Source organism: Phyllopteryx taeniolatus, chromosome 17 (assembly GCF_024500385.1).
Source record: "Phyllopteryx taeniolatus isolate TA_2022b chromosome 17, UOR_Ptae_1.2, whole genome shotgun sequence".
Classification (NCBI taxonomy): Eukaryota; Metazoa; Chordata; class Actinopteri; order Syngnathiformes; family Syngnathidae; genus Phyllopteryx; species Phyllopteryx taeniolatus.
The window spans coordinates 2,520,579-2,537,969 of record NC_084518.1 but is presented as its reverse complement, the minus strand read 5'-3'; the positions used below and the strand labels follow the sequence as shown (position 1 = coordinate 2,537,969).

At 40.1% G+C, this 17,391-nt stretch overlaps 1 protein-coding gene across 3 annotated transcripts in view; it reads left to right on the top strand.

Annotated features, from left to right (window-relative positions):
• The window catches only part of abr (ABR activator of RhoGEF and GTPase), a 94,488-nt gene that overhangs the window by 15,034 nt on the left and 62,063 nt on the right, over window positions 1-17,391 (top strand). Inside the window, exon 1 of one of the 3 annotated variants that reach the window (XM_061752538.1) lies at window positions 8,695-8,740. The exons of the other annotated variants lie outside the window; for them this stretch is intronic. Coding sequence (XP_061608522.1) covers window positions 8,710-8,740 — 31 coding nt within the window. The 5' untranslated portion in view covers window positions 8,695-8,709. Of the gene's footprint in view, window positions 1-8,694; window positions 8,741-17,391 lie in introns of those variants that run through there. 3 annotated transcript variants of the gene reach the window in all.

Genomic DNA, 17,391 nt, shown 5'->3' with positions numbered 1-17,391 from the left:
CCCCACAATGGGAGTGGAGCACTTTTCTTAGGACTTCCAATTAGTGTGCATTACTGTAGTTGTCCATAACAACCGCGTTGACCCCTTTGCCCCCATTCCGGGCCACTGGTAACACCTTATTCCTGCTGGCCTTTTGCTACCAAAAGCAAAGCGCGGGCACTGGCTGTCTGATGTTGAATTTTTAATCCAGTCCTTATTGCTCTTCCTGCAGTGCTGTCTGAAATACTGTTTAGTATACTTGGCCACTTAGGCAGTGTTTTCACATCAGCCATCAAGAGTGACCACTAATTCCCTCCCGATTTATCATGACCTCGAAAGAGTTTCGAGTGAACTGTTGAATGCCAGTATTAAGGACTGTAACGGATAATGACAATTAGAGATGCACGTGGACTTGGAAAGAAAATGCTTCAGTATTGCAACATCAACACGACTTTGTCAGCCATTTGACTGAATTACCTTGATCAAATATGGAGGAATTTAACAATCAATTAATCAATGTAATTCTTTAGAACAAGTATTTTTTTTCTTGGAAGAATCTCTCTCTAAACGTGCCTAAGTCCTGTTTTCATGCCAGTGTCGTAGTTAGCACAATAATGGTGCTCGGAGAAGTTGCCATGGTGGATGTCTGTGGATAAAGCTCAAGTTCCCATAGCTACTGTCATGTTGTTTTTCAGCTCGCAAATGATTTGAAATCCAATCAACGGCACCTCTGCTGGTTGTAGCCGAGAAATCCACTCATTTTGCCTCAGAAATGATGAATCAACAATCAATTCCACTCAACAGACCAAATTCTTAACAAACACTTAATTGATTATGCTCATCCCTAGTTACAATATACCATGACTAGGGATGGGTATCGAAAAGCACAAATCTGTTCCAAAGTCAACGATTCAATGGAATCGTTTGAATTTTTAACGATTCTCTTATTGATACTACTTGGAACGATGACATCATTGCGCACATTAGACAGCACACGCAACGTGTGTACCGGCTGACAGTCGTACACCTCTAGGCCTGCGGGTCGTTTTAATAGGCTACGTCACCATTCTGAGCAAGGGTGCCAGATTGCTACCAAAAGCAGCAGTAATTTAAAGACTAAAAATGACACCAATTGAATTTTATATACTACTAAAAACGACACCACTTTAACTATTCAACCGTCTGCACAAAATAACACAAAGATGCATTTGTATGCGGTCAAAACTTGATACAGTAATATTAACTATAACAATGCATTCGGTGAAAGAGCGGATGCAAACTGTCATAAACCCGTTTTTTTTAGAGATTAAGAAGAATATTGCCTGAGAGTGTCATATTACGTTTGTATGTATGACCACGAGGTTTGTGTGTGAATATTCATTATTTGAAGGTAAATCCACCCGTCCACACGCCAAAGGGTTTTCCATTGAGTGTTAGCAATAAACTGGCCATCTCTAAAACAATGTGTCTTGTATTTAAATATACAATGTGTGTTCTTTTTGTTGTGTGTTTAGTTTTACAGTACACTCCAAATGGGGTGTCATTAAACAGTTTAAAGCACGCTTGCTGCAAGATACACGGTGCGCTCATGTTGCATTTAGAATGCAGGAACTTGCATACACAACCCGCACCGCGGCCCATTAATTGTTTTTCTTTGAATGTAACGTTTTTATACCTAGTCGACCATTTCATTTCATCCGTTCCACCCCTTCTCCAATTGGCTCACAATTTTCAGTTAAAAATATCCACCAATCACCAAAAAGTTAAAAACATCCACCGATCGCTTATACCGATCGCTTTTTTTTTTTTTTTTTTTTTTTTTGCCTTAAGTATCAGTGACTGGTTTCGGCAGCCTTCATGAGCACCCGATATCTTGTAATATAGCCAGTTCGTCCCGATACCGATACCTGGTATCGGTACTTGCCCATCTTTAAACATCATTGATGAGAAGAGCAGTGTGGGCAGTAAAATAGGCCATGTACTTCAGTAGTTTTTTGTGTGAATGTATTTGTTATGGAGGAGTTTAGAGGCATTTTAAAGTGCTCATTCTATTAAACAAAAACAAAACAAAAATATCCAAAAAGATGGCAGCCACTGCCACATCCCTATTTTGACATCCACACCTCCTTTCCTGTGTATGAAAATGTATGAAATGCTTACAAGATAGTACTTTATTTACATAAACAAAGCAAATTATGATTGTATATAGGCCTATGTTGCTTACAAATCTACAAAACAAAAAAAAAATTTTATCGCGATCAGCCATCTTTGTTGTGTGCCTGGAATACTTTGAGGTCGGAACTGGTACAATCAGAGTGGGATAAATCCGACTTCCCGCTTTTCTGGAATACAGCATGATGTTTCTGTTGTAGATTTCCTTATGTGAGGCTTAAGTTCCATTCGGCCAGTGTTAATGGCTCAATCCTAAACCGTGAACACACATCCCAAACTTGCTGTGTAAAGTGATCTACTTTATCAATTATTGTCATACCACGATGTGTGATATAAACAAAATGCGTACAACTGAGCTAGCAAGCATTTTAGAACAATCAAAACTGTTGAAAAAAAATGTCGGTACCCCTCTATTCACCCTCGAGGACTTACACGCTGCCAGAACTTAGACAAGAGCATGTAAAATCCTCTTGGACCCTCCACATCCCGGTCACCAGCTCTTCCAGCTCCTTCCCTCAGGTAGGCGCTATCGAACAATGCAACCTAAAACTAGCAGACATTCCAACAGCTTCTTGCCTCTTACCATTAACTTCTTAAACCGTTATGTTACAATTCCATTGTAACATTTTTTGTTTTGATATCATTGTCACATCTCTGTCGGGCCAATTATACATTATTCGTGCACTCACTGTAGTAGTCTCGTCACTCTCCATCTTGTGAAGTATCTGCACCATTTGCACAAGTGACACTCTTCCAGATTATCACACAACTAGTCTCTTTAAACTGCTTACATTTCTTGAAGTCTGTCCGCCATTTGTACAATGGTCACTGAACCAGATTATCGCTCTATTTGTCATTTCAAACTGCTCTAAATTGCTGGAGGACTGCATTATTTGCACAATTGTCAAAAAAATAAAATGTATCGGCATTACTGGTAACCTTTCATTGCTTAGTGACTCGTACTATGTTTTTATGTTTCAAAAGTATTTTTAGGCAAATGGCTGTCTGTTGTCGTACGAGAGCGGCTCCAACTACCGGAGACAAATGTCTTGCGTATTTCTGACATACTTGGCAAATAAAGATGATTCCGATTCTGACTTACAGTAGAATCAAAGTTGCACTTGTATAAGTGACAGTGCAGAGAGGGCTGGCCTTACATCGGTTGAAGTACAAACAAAAAAATCAGTCTCATGAAGCAGACCAGTCATGAGTAACTGTACCTCTTATAGTAAGTAGGGTTTTGTAAGTGTATATGTCGTGTTAGAAATACTGGTGACCTTGTCGCGGTCTACCCTGCCTGGAGCCCAAAGTCAGCTGGGATAGACTCCAACTCACTTGTGAATCTAATGAGGACAAGTGGGACAGAAAATGGACGAATGACTGGACCTGGGGTAGACCGTTTTATCTTTTTTATGGAACCCAAGCGAGGCTAAGCAGTACAGATGATGGATGAATTTGAGTTTCTGCTGCCCGTAGTTTAAGGGAGTCCTTGGAAAAATCCAGTTTCTGGTGATATGTAATCTGCTGTGTAATGTCATTTGGATGCCCAAAACATTTGATAAACATGGATATGATGGCGACGAGTTCACTGTTTGATCTTGTAAACTCATGCAACAACATGATTTAAATCTCCACTGAACTGCGGACACCTGGATTACATTTTAGCCAAACGTTTTTTGCAAAGCTCACTATGGCATTGTCAATGACAAAGTAAGGATAGTTGCCCCCTGCCTTGACAGTGTTAGGAGTCTGCAAACGAAAAGTGTGCTCTGAACGGAAGGTTAAGTGCATGCTTGATGTACTGTTCTTGGTGGCAAATGCAGTTACATGTAAAACATGGGAGGAGGAAAATATATTAATATGTAAGTACAAAATCTAGGTTATCATCGGTAAGTGACAATACCTGTGCGTGACAGACGTCTAGCTCAACTGGCTCCTTGACTTCAAATTTGTACTCAATCTGGATGTAATGCGCAATTTAGTGTTTGACGTTTTTGGGTCGCAGCAGCAATTTGTGTGATGCTCTCAGGTACACTCACCAAGACAAAGTGGGGATGTTCAGTTGTGCATGTTGAAATTCATCAATTAGTAAACCGCGTTCGCCCACTGTATCGCAGTTCACCCCCCCCCCCAACCCATCGCAGTTTTTTTTGTTGCCCATATCTACTTTTGCTATTCCCACGATATCACAAAAATCTGTAATGCGGGGAAAGGAGAGCCCCTGTCACTAATGCACTGTTCAGCTGTTTATTGAATGCTGTGAGACTCGTTAAGCACATTCACGCAGGATCCAGGAGCTGCTGTTGGCCACAGCTCATGCCCAGACACTCACATGCAGACTTGCCATAGCTTGAACAGCGTTTCACTGTAGTTTAGTAAGTGCACAGAAAAAAACTGTTCCAGCATAAAAAGACATACAGAGCCACCGTTCTTCATGACCGTGCAGCTGAACAGGGGGAAAAAAAAAAAGTTCAGTAAGGTATGTAATTGCAAGGATAAAAGTTATGGACAAGTAATCAGTGCTGTACAACTTAATGCCAGATGGCTCAACACCTTTTCTGTGACATACTGTATTTTCCTGACTCGTAGATGTTTGTGTTACTGCTTATTTCTGGGGATAAGATGTTCTCCCCTATGCTTCATTCAGCGTATGTAGCACACTTTAGCCTTGAGTTATTTTGTAGTATTTCACATGCTGCAGCCACGCAACATACGTATTTGTCAGAGCCTTTCAAACATTAGTTTCTGTCCGCAGCCCATCATCTGTGATAAATGCAGCCAACCTCACTGCTGCTCCTGGCTGACTTTGGCCTAGTCCTACTTCTGTCTCTAAGTGTTTAATGCTCTCAGTTATTTGACGGTCACATGACCTGCGACTGCAAAGAGCACTGCAGAAGGGATTCTGAATAGCATCCCAGCAGAGTAAATACAGCTAGGCGAATCACATTTATATCACCCTACAAAATCAATTTGGGACAAACTAACCTTGTCCATCCATCCATCCATCCATCCATTTTCTGAGCCGCTTCTCCTCACTGGTGTCGCGGGAGTGCTGGAGCCTATCCCAGCTATCATCGGGCAGGAGGCGGGGTACACCCTGAACTGGTCACCAGCCAATCGCAGGGCACACATAAACAAACAACCATTGGCACTCACATTCACACCTACGGGCAATTTTAGACTCTTTAATCAACCTACCACGCATGTGTTTGGGATGTGGGAGGAAACCGGAGTACCCCGAGAAAATATTTTTCAGGGGCACTTTTTGCCACACACATAGGGGCACATAGGGTAAAAAGTGTGTGTGCGTGGGGGCGTGTGTGTGTGTGTGTTCCACTGCCTCTGTTTGGTGGAAAATGAAACAAAAAAATAGTTCCATACTTTAGCTTCAACCCATGCCATGTTTTTGCTACTTTACTCCTTCCAACGCTGTCTTCTCAGTGAAAAAGTGCCTCCATTATCCTGATCAGTAGATGAAGCAAATGCCTGTGGTAGCTATAGAAACAGATATTCAGTTGTCCACACGTATACACACACACACACACACACTGCGAGGGAGAAAATCTTTTTGTCAGCCCAAAGCTGAGTTATGTAAGACTATAATCTGCACTGCCTCTACCAGGCAAGGCTTTCCTGCTTTGTCTTGAAGCATCTTCCTCCCTCCCATTGGACCTGCTAGGTCCTTGCTTATATAATCCACTTTGTGTCTAATATTCTCACAACAGTAAGAGACATTTTTTATGTTGTGGGAAATGATTAGTACTGCGCTCATTTTACAAAAACTAGAACTAAACGGGTGTTTGCCCATGCTACTTTTGACCGTAACCTGGATTTATTTTTTGAGGGTGGGTGGGCTTGGAAAGATTAGTTTGTATATGTAAGCACACCGACATTGGCTGGAATTGAGAATGGATTCCTATTATTATTATTACTTTGCACTTAGACACAGGTGAACCATTCAGATTCCACCCAAAGGGGACTAACTGGGAAATTAAGCCAGCAAACAGAACAGAAGACTTGTTTGCACACACATTTCTCTTGGCAGCACTCTTCGTTCACCCAAAATAAATAAATAATGGAATGACTTCTTGCTGCCAGAGTTTGCTCAAGGATTGGATTATTGGTCCCGACTGAATTGTTAAATTATTTTCATTATGAATATTTGTGTTTCCCGTATAGCCAATGGAAACATAAAACTGTAACGCACGCTCACCAGATACTAAGCTACACTTGTACAATATAATGTCGTCCAATACAAGAACTGTATCAAAACTGAACTGATTTGCACAATCAGGGAGTTATGAAATAAATCAAATGATTCAAATATTTTGTTCAACCTTTTTTTTTGCTCCAAGAGAAACACAAAACATATGGAATGGCTCTCAGTGTATGGTGCAGTACAGTTACACAACACTGGAAACTACACTACCCATTAACATTTGAAAACAAATAGAGGAGCTCCATATTTGCAGATTCCTTTCTGGTTTTGTAGAATATTATGTAAAATGTTTGCATTTGGTGAACGGGACTCATTGGCACAAAGAAGAAATAAATTATCTCTCCATTTATTAATTTTTTTACCCAAATTTAATGACGTCTTCCGTAGCACATGCCACCCCTCCACAAAGGTTCATGGAGATTGATTCTGAAGTTTTTGTGTAATCATGCTAACCATCAACCAACCAATTATTGGTTATCAAAACAGTACAAATCACTGATAGAGGTGATAATACACATTTTTTAGAATCAAGGCTTCTCAAACAGTCTCAATCAAAACAAAAATTATCCATCCAAAGTCAGGATTATTATACAGTTCTTATATGGGATCTCAGTAGATTGGTGCAGTTGTACTGAATGGGTACAAACACAAGTGCTACTAGTGTTTAGACAGACGCATTAAAATATGGAGCGTGAGTTGGGTCGAAAAGAGTGAGAACAAAGTCAAAAGTTTAATTTGGCTGGTCCCTGGTAAAATGATGCTCCTCTGAACCATGGCTGCCAGGCTTCATTCAGTGACAAGCATATGAATAATAGATGCTTCTTTTGGCTCGGCTGGTTATGTTGTTGTTAGCCTTCTACACAAACACACAGAAATTCAGGTTGAAAAGTCGGGTGTGTGTTGTGCTGAATTGGTTTGAGAAATATTCAAATGTTCTCTACTCTTTACATTTTTTGACTTAGCTAGTAAAGATTTTTTTTTTCTGTCGGAAGAATAAAGCATACAATTGGTGGATGGATGGATACAGTACTCAGTATACAGTACACAAGTATATACAATAAAAGAACAAGTCTTGTAAATTGACACATTGCTCCATCTCGTGATCGAATCGGTGATCGGTTATCGTTTTTTTTTTTTACTTGCTGATCGGTGATCGGCCCCAAAAATCCTGATGGTGTAAAGCCTAGTTTATTTTTGATATTGTGATGGGCTACGTGATGCATGACTTTTTCCCTCTTTGACGCTTATGAAAAGGTGGGCCATATTTATGATTACTGGGTGATCGATTTCTTAAAAAACATTTAGTTCATAATCATCATTCATTCATTTTCCGTACCGCTTCTCCTCACGCGGGTCGCGGGTATGCTGGAGCCTATCCTAGCTATCGCCGGGCGAGAGGCGGGGTACACCCTGAGCTTGGTCGCCAGCCAGTCTCAGGCCACATAAGCAAACAAGCATTCACGCTCACATTCAGGCCTACGGACAATTTAGAGTCCTCAATTAACCTACCGTGCACGTTTTTGGGATGTGGGAGGAAACCGGAGTGCCTGGAGAAAAGCCACGCAGGCACGGGGAGAACATGCAAACTCCACACAGGCGAGGCTGGATTTGAGGCACATGTGCTAACCAGTCGCTCACTGTGCCAGCCATCGAAATACATTATTTAAAATACAAAAAAATAAAAGAGTAATAATGCATTGAATAAATGTTAATTTTACCTAGTCTATCAAGGAAATCTGATCAAATGCCCATTGTTACTAATTTTTAATTTGTTTCCCAACAGGATAAGATTAAATTGGCACAGTCACTGAATTAAGTAGGGTATACTGTAGTAAACAGTATAATCTTGATATGTCTCAATGGTGTTTTCAATGTGTTGCCATCTTCACACGGATGATGCACTGAAAATCCTTTGTTGTGCTTGATGTTAGAGGGTGTGTCATGTCTGTGTGTGTTTCTGCTTTTGTAGATCTTTGGGGACTATCACTATGCCCTCAGGCACTGGGGCACAGCGTGTGTGCGTGTGTGTGTGTGTGTGTGTGTGTTGTTTGTTATGTTACTATAGATGGCAGCTATCGTCAGCGGTTATCATCGTAACTACCAACCATCTTCTTTTGCCATCCATGCCATGTTCCTTTCAGCCAATGGGCTCAAAGGTGCATCGTCCTCCCAACCAATGGCGCAGCCAGCGTGTTTGCATGCTCTTGGTAGGCAGGCACCTTGATTTAAGCATTCAGGGTTGTCGAGCGGAATGAAGACGATGAGAAAAAAACTGATGAAGAGAGAGCAAAAAACAGCTCGAGAGCGATGAGGCCATTATGAGTTGAGAGGACTGATCGATGCATTGGAGCAAAAGCCAGACAGTCTCAGGTGAATAAAAGCGTATACTGTATGTCATTTATTACCTCTGATTTTCTGTGAGACTGAAATTCATAACTGCTTGAATCACAGATAAAAATCTTTCTCTGTAAATGTTTGGTCTACTTATGGCCGGAAACAGAACGTGGCTTTCCAGACTCTCTTTATCTGTCAAAAGTTAATTCTCAAGCCTGTATGTGTGACGTTAAAGATTGATGGCCTCAGCGAAGCTTGGCCTTTTCTTCTCAGTTGGTTATCTGTCTGCAGAGGTCGAACATGGCTGCTTACGTCCAGACTGGTTGCTCTGACAAGAAATTTCAGGCCATGGCCACGGTTCATTTTCTTACGATACAGTTTCTGATTAATGGATGGTGTCATTATGACAGTATGTTTTCCCTGGCCTCCTCGAAACCTTTCTTCATTTGTAATTCACCACTTAACCTCAATCTTTGTCGATGGAACGCGCTCAAAATCAATGGGTGCCATGTACAAAAGACCTCTTCTCGTCTGTGTATCCCCTATAGTAACAAAGTCATACCAGAATCCATTCGAAAATCTATAGAAAGAACTGAAATTCAAGGTCCGTAAAAGAAGCCCACGGAACCTTCAAGATTTGAAGACTACTTGTGGAGGAATGGGCCAAAATCAGACCAGCGCAATGCATGTGAATAGTTTCTCCATCCAGGAGGCGTCTTGAAGCTATTGCAAACAAAGGCTTTTATACAAACTATTGAATACCAGTTGGTGTGTTCAATACTTTTTCCCTGTGTCATCTCACATTATTACACACACCTTAATTTCTGTTTATCTTTGTTGTACTTTCTTTGTATGTATGGATTACTTGGGTTGTTCCCAACATCTGATGAAATTTTCAGGTCAATTTGGAAATATATTTGAGAAAAATGGTGACATATACTTATTTCAGCCGCTGTATATTTTTTTTTCAGTGATTGGTTTTAGATAAACACCTAAACATAGACAGAGATCCCCTAATATTATTTAGTTTAGACCCTCCTTGTTAAGAGAAATATGTGTAACATTTGAAAGTAGTGGACGATGTTAACAAAGATAAGGTTAAGAAGAATTTTAAGTTTAAGTATTAAAATGGGTAAGGAATGTAATACCAAAACAGGCAAAAAATATGCTCTACACAGGCAGCAACAAACCGAATAGGCCATACAGGCAACAGAAAATCAAATAAGCCACTCATGCAATAATAAATCCAAAAGGCGACACAGGCAACATTACACGAAAACAAGCGATGGACAAAAATAGGCTACACGGGAAGTCAAGAATAGAGTCTGCACATAGGGAATTTCAAACAAGATTCTAAATACGAATGTAAAGCAATGTATGTGTTCAGTACACATAAATGGTTTCAGGGATATTGCAAGGCAGGTTGGTTGCACCATCAACCATCTGCCATGAATGAAGTAAAATGGAGGCTTTTCAAAGCTCCCGCTGTCGGTGCTGCTTTGTGAGCTTTGTTATTGGCTGTCGGCAGGGAAGAGTGCCGTCCGACAACATCCTTAGTCTGAGAATAATGTTCGTTTTACCCAAATAGATTATTGCTATGGATTGGTATTGACTTCTGATTTCCAAAGTATTTATTACAATGCGAATTGCCTAGTGGCTGAATGCTATAAAAACCTGCCATTGAGTTTTGAGTATATATTTGTGTTCAAGAAGACACTGTTTTGATTGTCTTTTGTAGGTTTGTTAGCGGGATTATGTACAAAATTGATAACCCGTTTCTAGGGCTGCAACTAACGAATATTTTAACAATCGATTAAGATGTGATTATTTATTTCAATTCATCGATGAATCTGATTTTAAAAAAAAAAAAACTTACATTTCCATCCCTTTATTCAAAACAGGATGTTTTGTTTTTTTTATTTGACAGTGCAGAAAATTCACAAACATAAATTAGGATTCAGTAACCAGTTCTGTCCGTAACATGTCAGAAAATAGGCAAAAATATTAATTGTTTTCCAAAGTAAAAGATGTTTGCAAATATCTCATTTTGATTAAGCCAAAGATAATCAGTCTGCTTAATATAATAATAATATATTTTAATTATTATTTACTGCTTTATTATACAACCAATGAAGTTGGGACATTGTGTTAAACAGAATACAATGATTTTCAAATCACCTTCAACCTACATTTAATTGAATACACTACAAAGACAAGATATTTAATGTTCAAACTGATAAACTTTATTGTTTTTAGGAAATAATCATGAACTTGGAATTTTATGGCTGCAACACGTTCCAAAAAAGCTGGGACAGGGTCATGTTTACCACTGTGTTCCTTCACCTTTTCTTTGAACAACATTCAATAAACGTTTGGGAACTGAGGACGCTAATTGTTGAAGCTTTGTAGGTGGAATTATTTCCCATTCTTGCTCGATGTACAGCTTCAGCAGTTCAACAGTCCGGGGTCTCCGTTGTCGAATTTTACGCTTCATAATGCGCCACACCTTTTCAATAGGAGACAGGTCTGGACTGCAGGCAGGCCAGTCTAGTACCCGCATTCTTTTACTACGAAGCCACACTGTTGTAACACGTGCAGAATGTGGTGTGGCATTGTCTTGCTGAAACGAGCATGAAAAAGATGTTGCTTGGATGGCAGCATATGTTTCTCCAAAACCTGTATGTACCTTTCAGCATTAATGGTACCTTCACAGATGTGTAAGTTACCCATGCCATTGGCACTGACACAGCCCCATACCATCACAGATGCCGGCTTTTGAACTTTACGTCCATAACAGTCCGGATGGTTCTTTTCCTCTTTGGTCCGGAGGACACGACGTTCACAATTTCCAAAAACAATTTGAAATGCGGACTCGTCGGACCACAGAACACATTTCCGCTTTGCGTCAGTCCATCTTAGAAGAGCTTGGGCCCAGGAAAGCAGGCGGCGTTTCTGGGTGTTGTTGATGAATGGCTTTTGCTTTGCATAGTAGAGTTTCAAGTTGCACTTACGGATGTAGCGCCGAACTGTATTTACTGACATTGGTTTTCTGAAGTGTTCCTGAGCCCACGTGGTGATATCCTTTACACATTGATGTCGGTTTTTGATGCAGCGCCGCCTGAGGGATCGAAGGTCACGGGCATTCAATGTTGGTTTTCGGCCATGCAGCTTACATGCAGTGATTACTCCAGATTCTCTGAACCTTTTGATGATTATTATTATTATGGACGGTAGATGATGAAATCCCTAAATTCCTTGCAATTGTAAATTGAGGAACATTGTCCTTAAACTGTTGAACTGTTTTCTCCCGCACTTGTTCACAAAGAGGTGAACCCCGCCCCATCTTTGCTTGTGAATGACTGAGCAATTCAGGGAAGCAATCATGGCAGCCACCTGTTCCCAATGAGCCTGTTCACCTGTGGGATGTTCCAAACAGGTGTTTGATGAGCATTCCTCAACTTTCTCACTCTGTCCCAGCTTTTTTGGAACGTGTTGCAGCCATCAAATTCGAAGTTAATGATTCTTTTCGAAAAACAATCAAGTGTATCAGTGTATGAAATGTTTTTGAAAGTGCAAATTGAGGAATGTGTTGTTATAAACAGTACATTCTTTTGGAGTCACTCTCATTATCCATGAACCATGATTCCAGTATTTTGCAAAGTAATACCCAGAGATGCAGCACACCACAATGTATAATAACGTTTATTTGACATCAAACAATTTATTGAGTTTTGACTGTTCACTTTCCCCCTTCAAAAAAAAAAAAAAAAGTACTGCTCCACCACTTTACATCATCCGTGATGAACCATGAAGTCGTCTGCTAACAAGATTGGCAAGCAAATTTTCTTTTCTCCACTATTATCGAGTCCCCCTCGGTGGAAGTCTGTGCCGAAGTGAGTGTTTCTTGTTTTGTTCTTCAGTTTTAACGTCCGGATTTGGTATGGAGTTTCTCTTACTCGACTTAACATTATGCCACATGACTCGTTGCTCAGGGTTTCATCTTCTGTCAGAAACCTCTTGATTGTTTTAATCTCCTTGCCGTATCTGTATCGTATCCTAATTGAGTGAGTGAGTGCAATAAGCAGACGGTGCAATCATCAGTGGCGTTGCCTGCAGGGCTGTCGACAGATGCTTTAATATTAATAGCTTCACTCTTTGTAGTTCTTCACTGCACAGCTTGATACCCTCTTCCATTAACACATGAACCAATGCATGGAGGCACTGCAGCCACGATAGTCTTGAGGCCCACTCGCTAAAGCTGCTGAACAGCGCAGACTGTCCTCAGTGGGGGCGCTTTCTGTCTTGTACGAGGTCTACATGTGAACAATTGATCTGACATACCGTTTCACAAACAGTAGGACGGAGATGCGAGGTGAGAACTCGAAAGACCAAATGGTGTTATGGTTGATGTTAGAGGGTGTGTCATGTGTGACTATGTGTTTTTCTGCTTTTGCGGAGGGCATAGTGAGAGTCCATTGGCAAGGGTTTATGTTTTGAAAAAAGGTGAATCTCAACTTGAATGAGACTGTGTGTGTGTGTGTGTGTGTTTATGCACATTTATCTGCTTCGGGCCCGACACACTGCAGTTGTCCTAATCTAAGGAAGAACTGGTTTGGCTCCAAGCATCGTGAGCCTTGGGGATTTAGAGTAGCTAATTACAATGTAAAGTGACTGGCTGCAATGGGGTTTGGGGTGCACAACTGCACATAGAAGAGGGTAAGAGCAAATCATGCGTGGAATGGGTTGGTTTATCTCTGTCTACCTAAAGACATATGGTCATAAAGATATCCAGCTGTTGTGCAAATGTCAACCTATAACCCTTCAAGTGGGTAATCTGGGGGGGGGGGGGGGGGGGGGGTTGGGACAGATAGTGAGTGCACGCTGCAGGCAATAACTTCGTCATTTGTAATATATATATATATATATATATATATATATATATATATATATATAGACAGCAGTCTCATCTGTCTGTTTATATTACACATTTTATTTTGTTCATGTTTGGAAGTTCTCCTGTCATCTTTGAATTATGAACTACCCACCTCATTGTTTCCCTGCTGTCAGTGCTTCCTTTCAGTTTGCATTTGCAAAATAAAATGTTCAAATTTTGGTATTACTTTAACGTTTGCTATGGTGGCTTGAGTAAAATTTCTGTTGCCTCATTTAGCTACATGAGTGTGAAATTATTAGGAACCGCTAGCTGTATGATTCACTGCGGAAAACACAATTATAAACTACAACAACCACTATAATTAACATATTGTTAAATGAATACTCTTCTGACTGTCAATCAAAACTAAACATTTCATGTGTAAATGCAGATTTTCTTTCATACAGCTCATTAGATTATGCAGGTGGTCATATTGTTGTGGCTAATCAGTTGAATAGTATTAAGGTGTAAACTTTTTAAACTACGGTCAATTAAAATGTGTCATCAGTAGTTTGAAGGTAGATCTGTATTACATGTTGTTCTAATACTAATAGAAAATAATAAAAGTAAGCTAAATAAAACAATGGCATTATGATAAAAAGGGTTACGGTGGAATTATTGCAGTTTCCCTGCCCTACTTTCAAGCTCCACAATCTTGTAAATTGTATTCAACGATGTTGCAGCTTTCATAAATGAGCAATATATAGTAGAAGCTCTGACCTCAAACAATATGTTCTGTAGCACTAATTGACCTCCAATTTATTTGGACTGTGACATTTTATTCTCTTAATGGAAATCAGTGAATTTGTCAATGTCAAACAGTTGTCATCATTAAACCTTTCACTATACAAGCACTTTTTGAAGTAACATTGTAACGTTCTTAACTGTTATACAATTGTAAAAATAAGTTGTTTTCTTCGTATTATTTTGAATATTATTCAAGCTGAAGACACCCTGGATATTGAACTTCCTTGCCAAATAGTAAATCACTTTATAAGTCATTGTGTGTCAAGTTTGCGAATGGAGGTTTTATTGATTGTATTGATCACTGCTGAGATGTCTCTTGGGGAAAGTGGCTTGCAATGTGTGCCGCCTTGGCTCTGCTACTATGGCTTGCGGCTGTTTGTCGTCCGCTTCTGAGAGTGTGTTTTCTTGAATAGACAGATGTTTGTGCACCTGCTGATTCACGAGTCTGCTTCTGTGGAAATGAAATGCAGAAGCAGCAAATTAGGTGTAAGAGCTTTATTTGAAGTTTAAGTTCCTTCCCGAGAGCCTCATTTAGGAGTAGCTGAAGCTGCAGTTTGCAGGATAGATGTTTTACTTTTAACTCTTCACTGAATCTCCCTATTTTCTCATTCCAGTGTTTTCAAGGTGTTTTATTTTTTATTTTTTATTTTTTATAATAAACAACCCTTATTCATTGCCTCCGTCCGTCTTTCATATCAAGTTACTCCTGTTAAAATACAAAATGATGATGAGCAGAGTAAAAAGGTCCTGGATGTGCAGATATACTTTCACAAACGATTTGAATTTCCCCAGTGTCGCCTCCTGATTGACGACCATATGACTGTGATGTGGAACAGCCCACAAGGTAGCCATTCCGTACATACATGTTGTCACATAGCAAACATCTGTCAGTTCGCTGATGCACTGGCGGTCACCCGGTCTGGTTGACCTTCCTTTCTTACAGTGGAGCCTCGAGAGTGAAATGTGCCTAAAGAGGTACAAAACAATGTTTCTAACGTACAGCGGACTCCCGCTTTGTGGAGGATAGGGACCGAGCCTACCCTTCTTCCCCCAAAAGGCAAGGCGAGAGGAATGCATTCATACAGCGCATTTTATACACAAAGCGACTCAATGTGCTTCACATGATTAAAAAAACATTTAAAAACGAAGCGCAAAAGACATTTCATTGAAGTCTTTGAGGTATTTGAATATCAGTTCTCTCCGACAACAACCAAGCAAGTCGTGCGCAGTGGCTCTTGCTCAAGAATACACGTCGCACATGTGCTCGTGTGTGCATCTCGGCATGCCCCATTTTCTTAGCTGCGCGCACAGTGCTGGCTGGCCGTAGGATATGATGTAATCGCTGTCCTCCCTTGGAAAATGTTGCTGAGCGAGGAAGCTCAACTCGTTGACTTCGAGCTTATGTTGAAGCAATGACTTTCATTTTATTTGAAAATGTGCATAGCCCTCACATCCCACTGTAAACCCAGAGCACAGTTCAAATGGTCATATTTATTTGATGTCCACTTATGCTCCCTATTATGTTTCTCAATTAAGCTGGAAGACTATTAATTCGTAATGAGCTTGTGCTCTTTTTATACTGATATTATTTGGTGTGGGTGTGTCCCTTGTTTTTGCCTCCTGGTAAATGATCTGATCTTGCATCGTTGTTTTTTATAGCATATAATTAACAGGTGTATATCTGCAACACGTGTATGACACCTTAACTGACGCCACTTGACTCGTCTCAGATACATCCAGTCTTCAAAAATCACGAAATGTTGTGGTCCCATTTTTAGCCACTTAAGGCCTCAATTTGGATTCTATCCAGCTCGTACGTGAGTATAAAGTAGAAGATATACTGCTTTCCGTAACTGTTTTAATGTGTTAGGATTTGTCAGAGTTGTTTCCATTGCTGCAACAAAACATAATGTATTTAGCAGTAGGTGCAGAGTTTCGCCACACTGCACTATTTGCATCTGTTGTTGACCAATGCTGGCCACTCATGTGCGTGACGTATCTGCACCGTTTGCACAATTGACATTGTTCCAGATTATCGCACTACTAGTTACTTTTAAAGTGCAGAAATGTCTTGAAGTCTCTTGCACAATGGTCACTGCACCAGACTATTGTTCTATTTGTCATTTCAAACTGCTCTAAATTGCTAGAGGACAATTGTCACACAAAAAAAGTATCAGCATTACCACGTTACTGCTAACCTTTTATTGCTCAGTGACTGTGTTTTTGTTTTGATGTCTCAAAAGTATTCTCCGTCAGTTGACTGTCTGTTGTCATACTAGAGCAGCTCCAAGCACCGGAGACAAATTTCTTGCCAAATAAAGATGATTCCGAACATTGCATATATGTTAACAACAAAATCGAAGCCCCCGACATAAGAGTAGGCTATAAAATACATGGTAAATGCAATCCTTTTCTTAAAAATGAAATACAATTTTAGCACTTTTTAGCGCCAACCTGGTCGTATTAAAGGTTTTTATAGCTTTGCTACTATTTTATCTTTTGACCTGGTATTGATGCAAATTGACAATTGATTCAGAAAAAACAGATTTTCACCAAAAAAGCCATTTCATATGTGAATATAAAATACAAATGAAAGCGAAAATTCAGACTCACTTCAAACAGTCAAACATCTCGAAATAGCCCATCCTACTGTTGCGGTGTGCACTGTCACTATTTTGCCCAGTGGAGGTGTGAGGGAGTACAGGAGAGATGTTTTGGGGTTATTTACAATACCTTTTTGACTCTCTTACAATTCTAAACTCAATTCTAAATTGTCTTTGTTCATCATCCCACCCCGTTGGCCAGTGGTTTTTTTACCATCGAAGCAGCTCTGCAGGAACCTTTACAATTTAACTTCATGAAGGGTTGACATGGCAGTAGCAAAAAAAAGTGATCTTAGACTAAAACACACACAAACATCTTACAAGCGTTTGAATTGGGGATATTTGATGAATCAATAATCTAGTTTGAGCTGCAGGGAGTTGACTCTGACAGAATGAATCTGCTT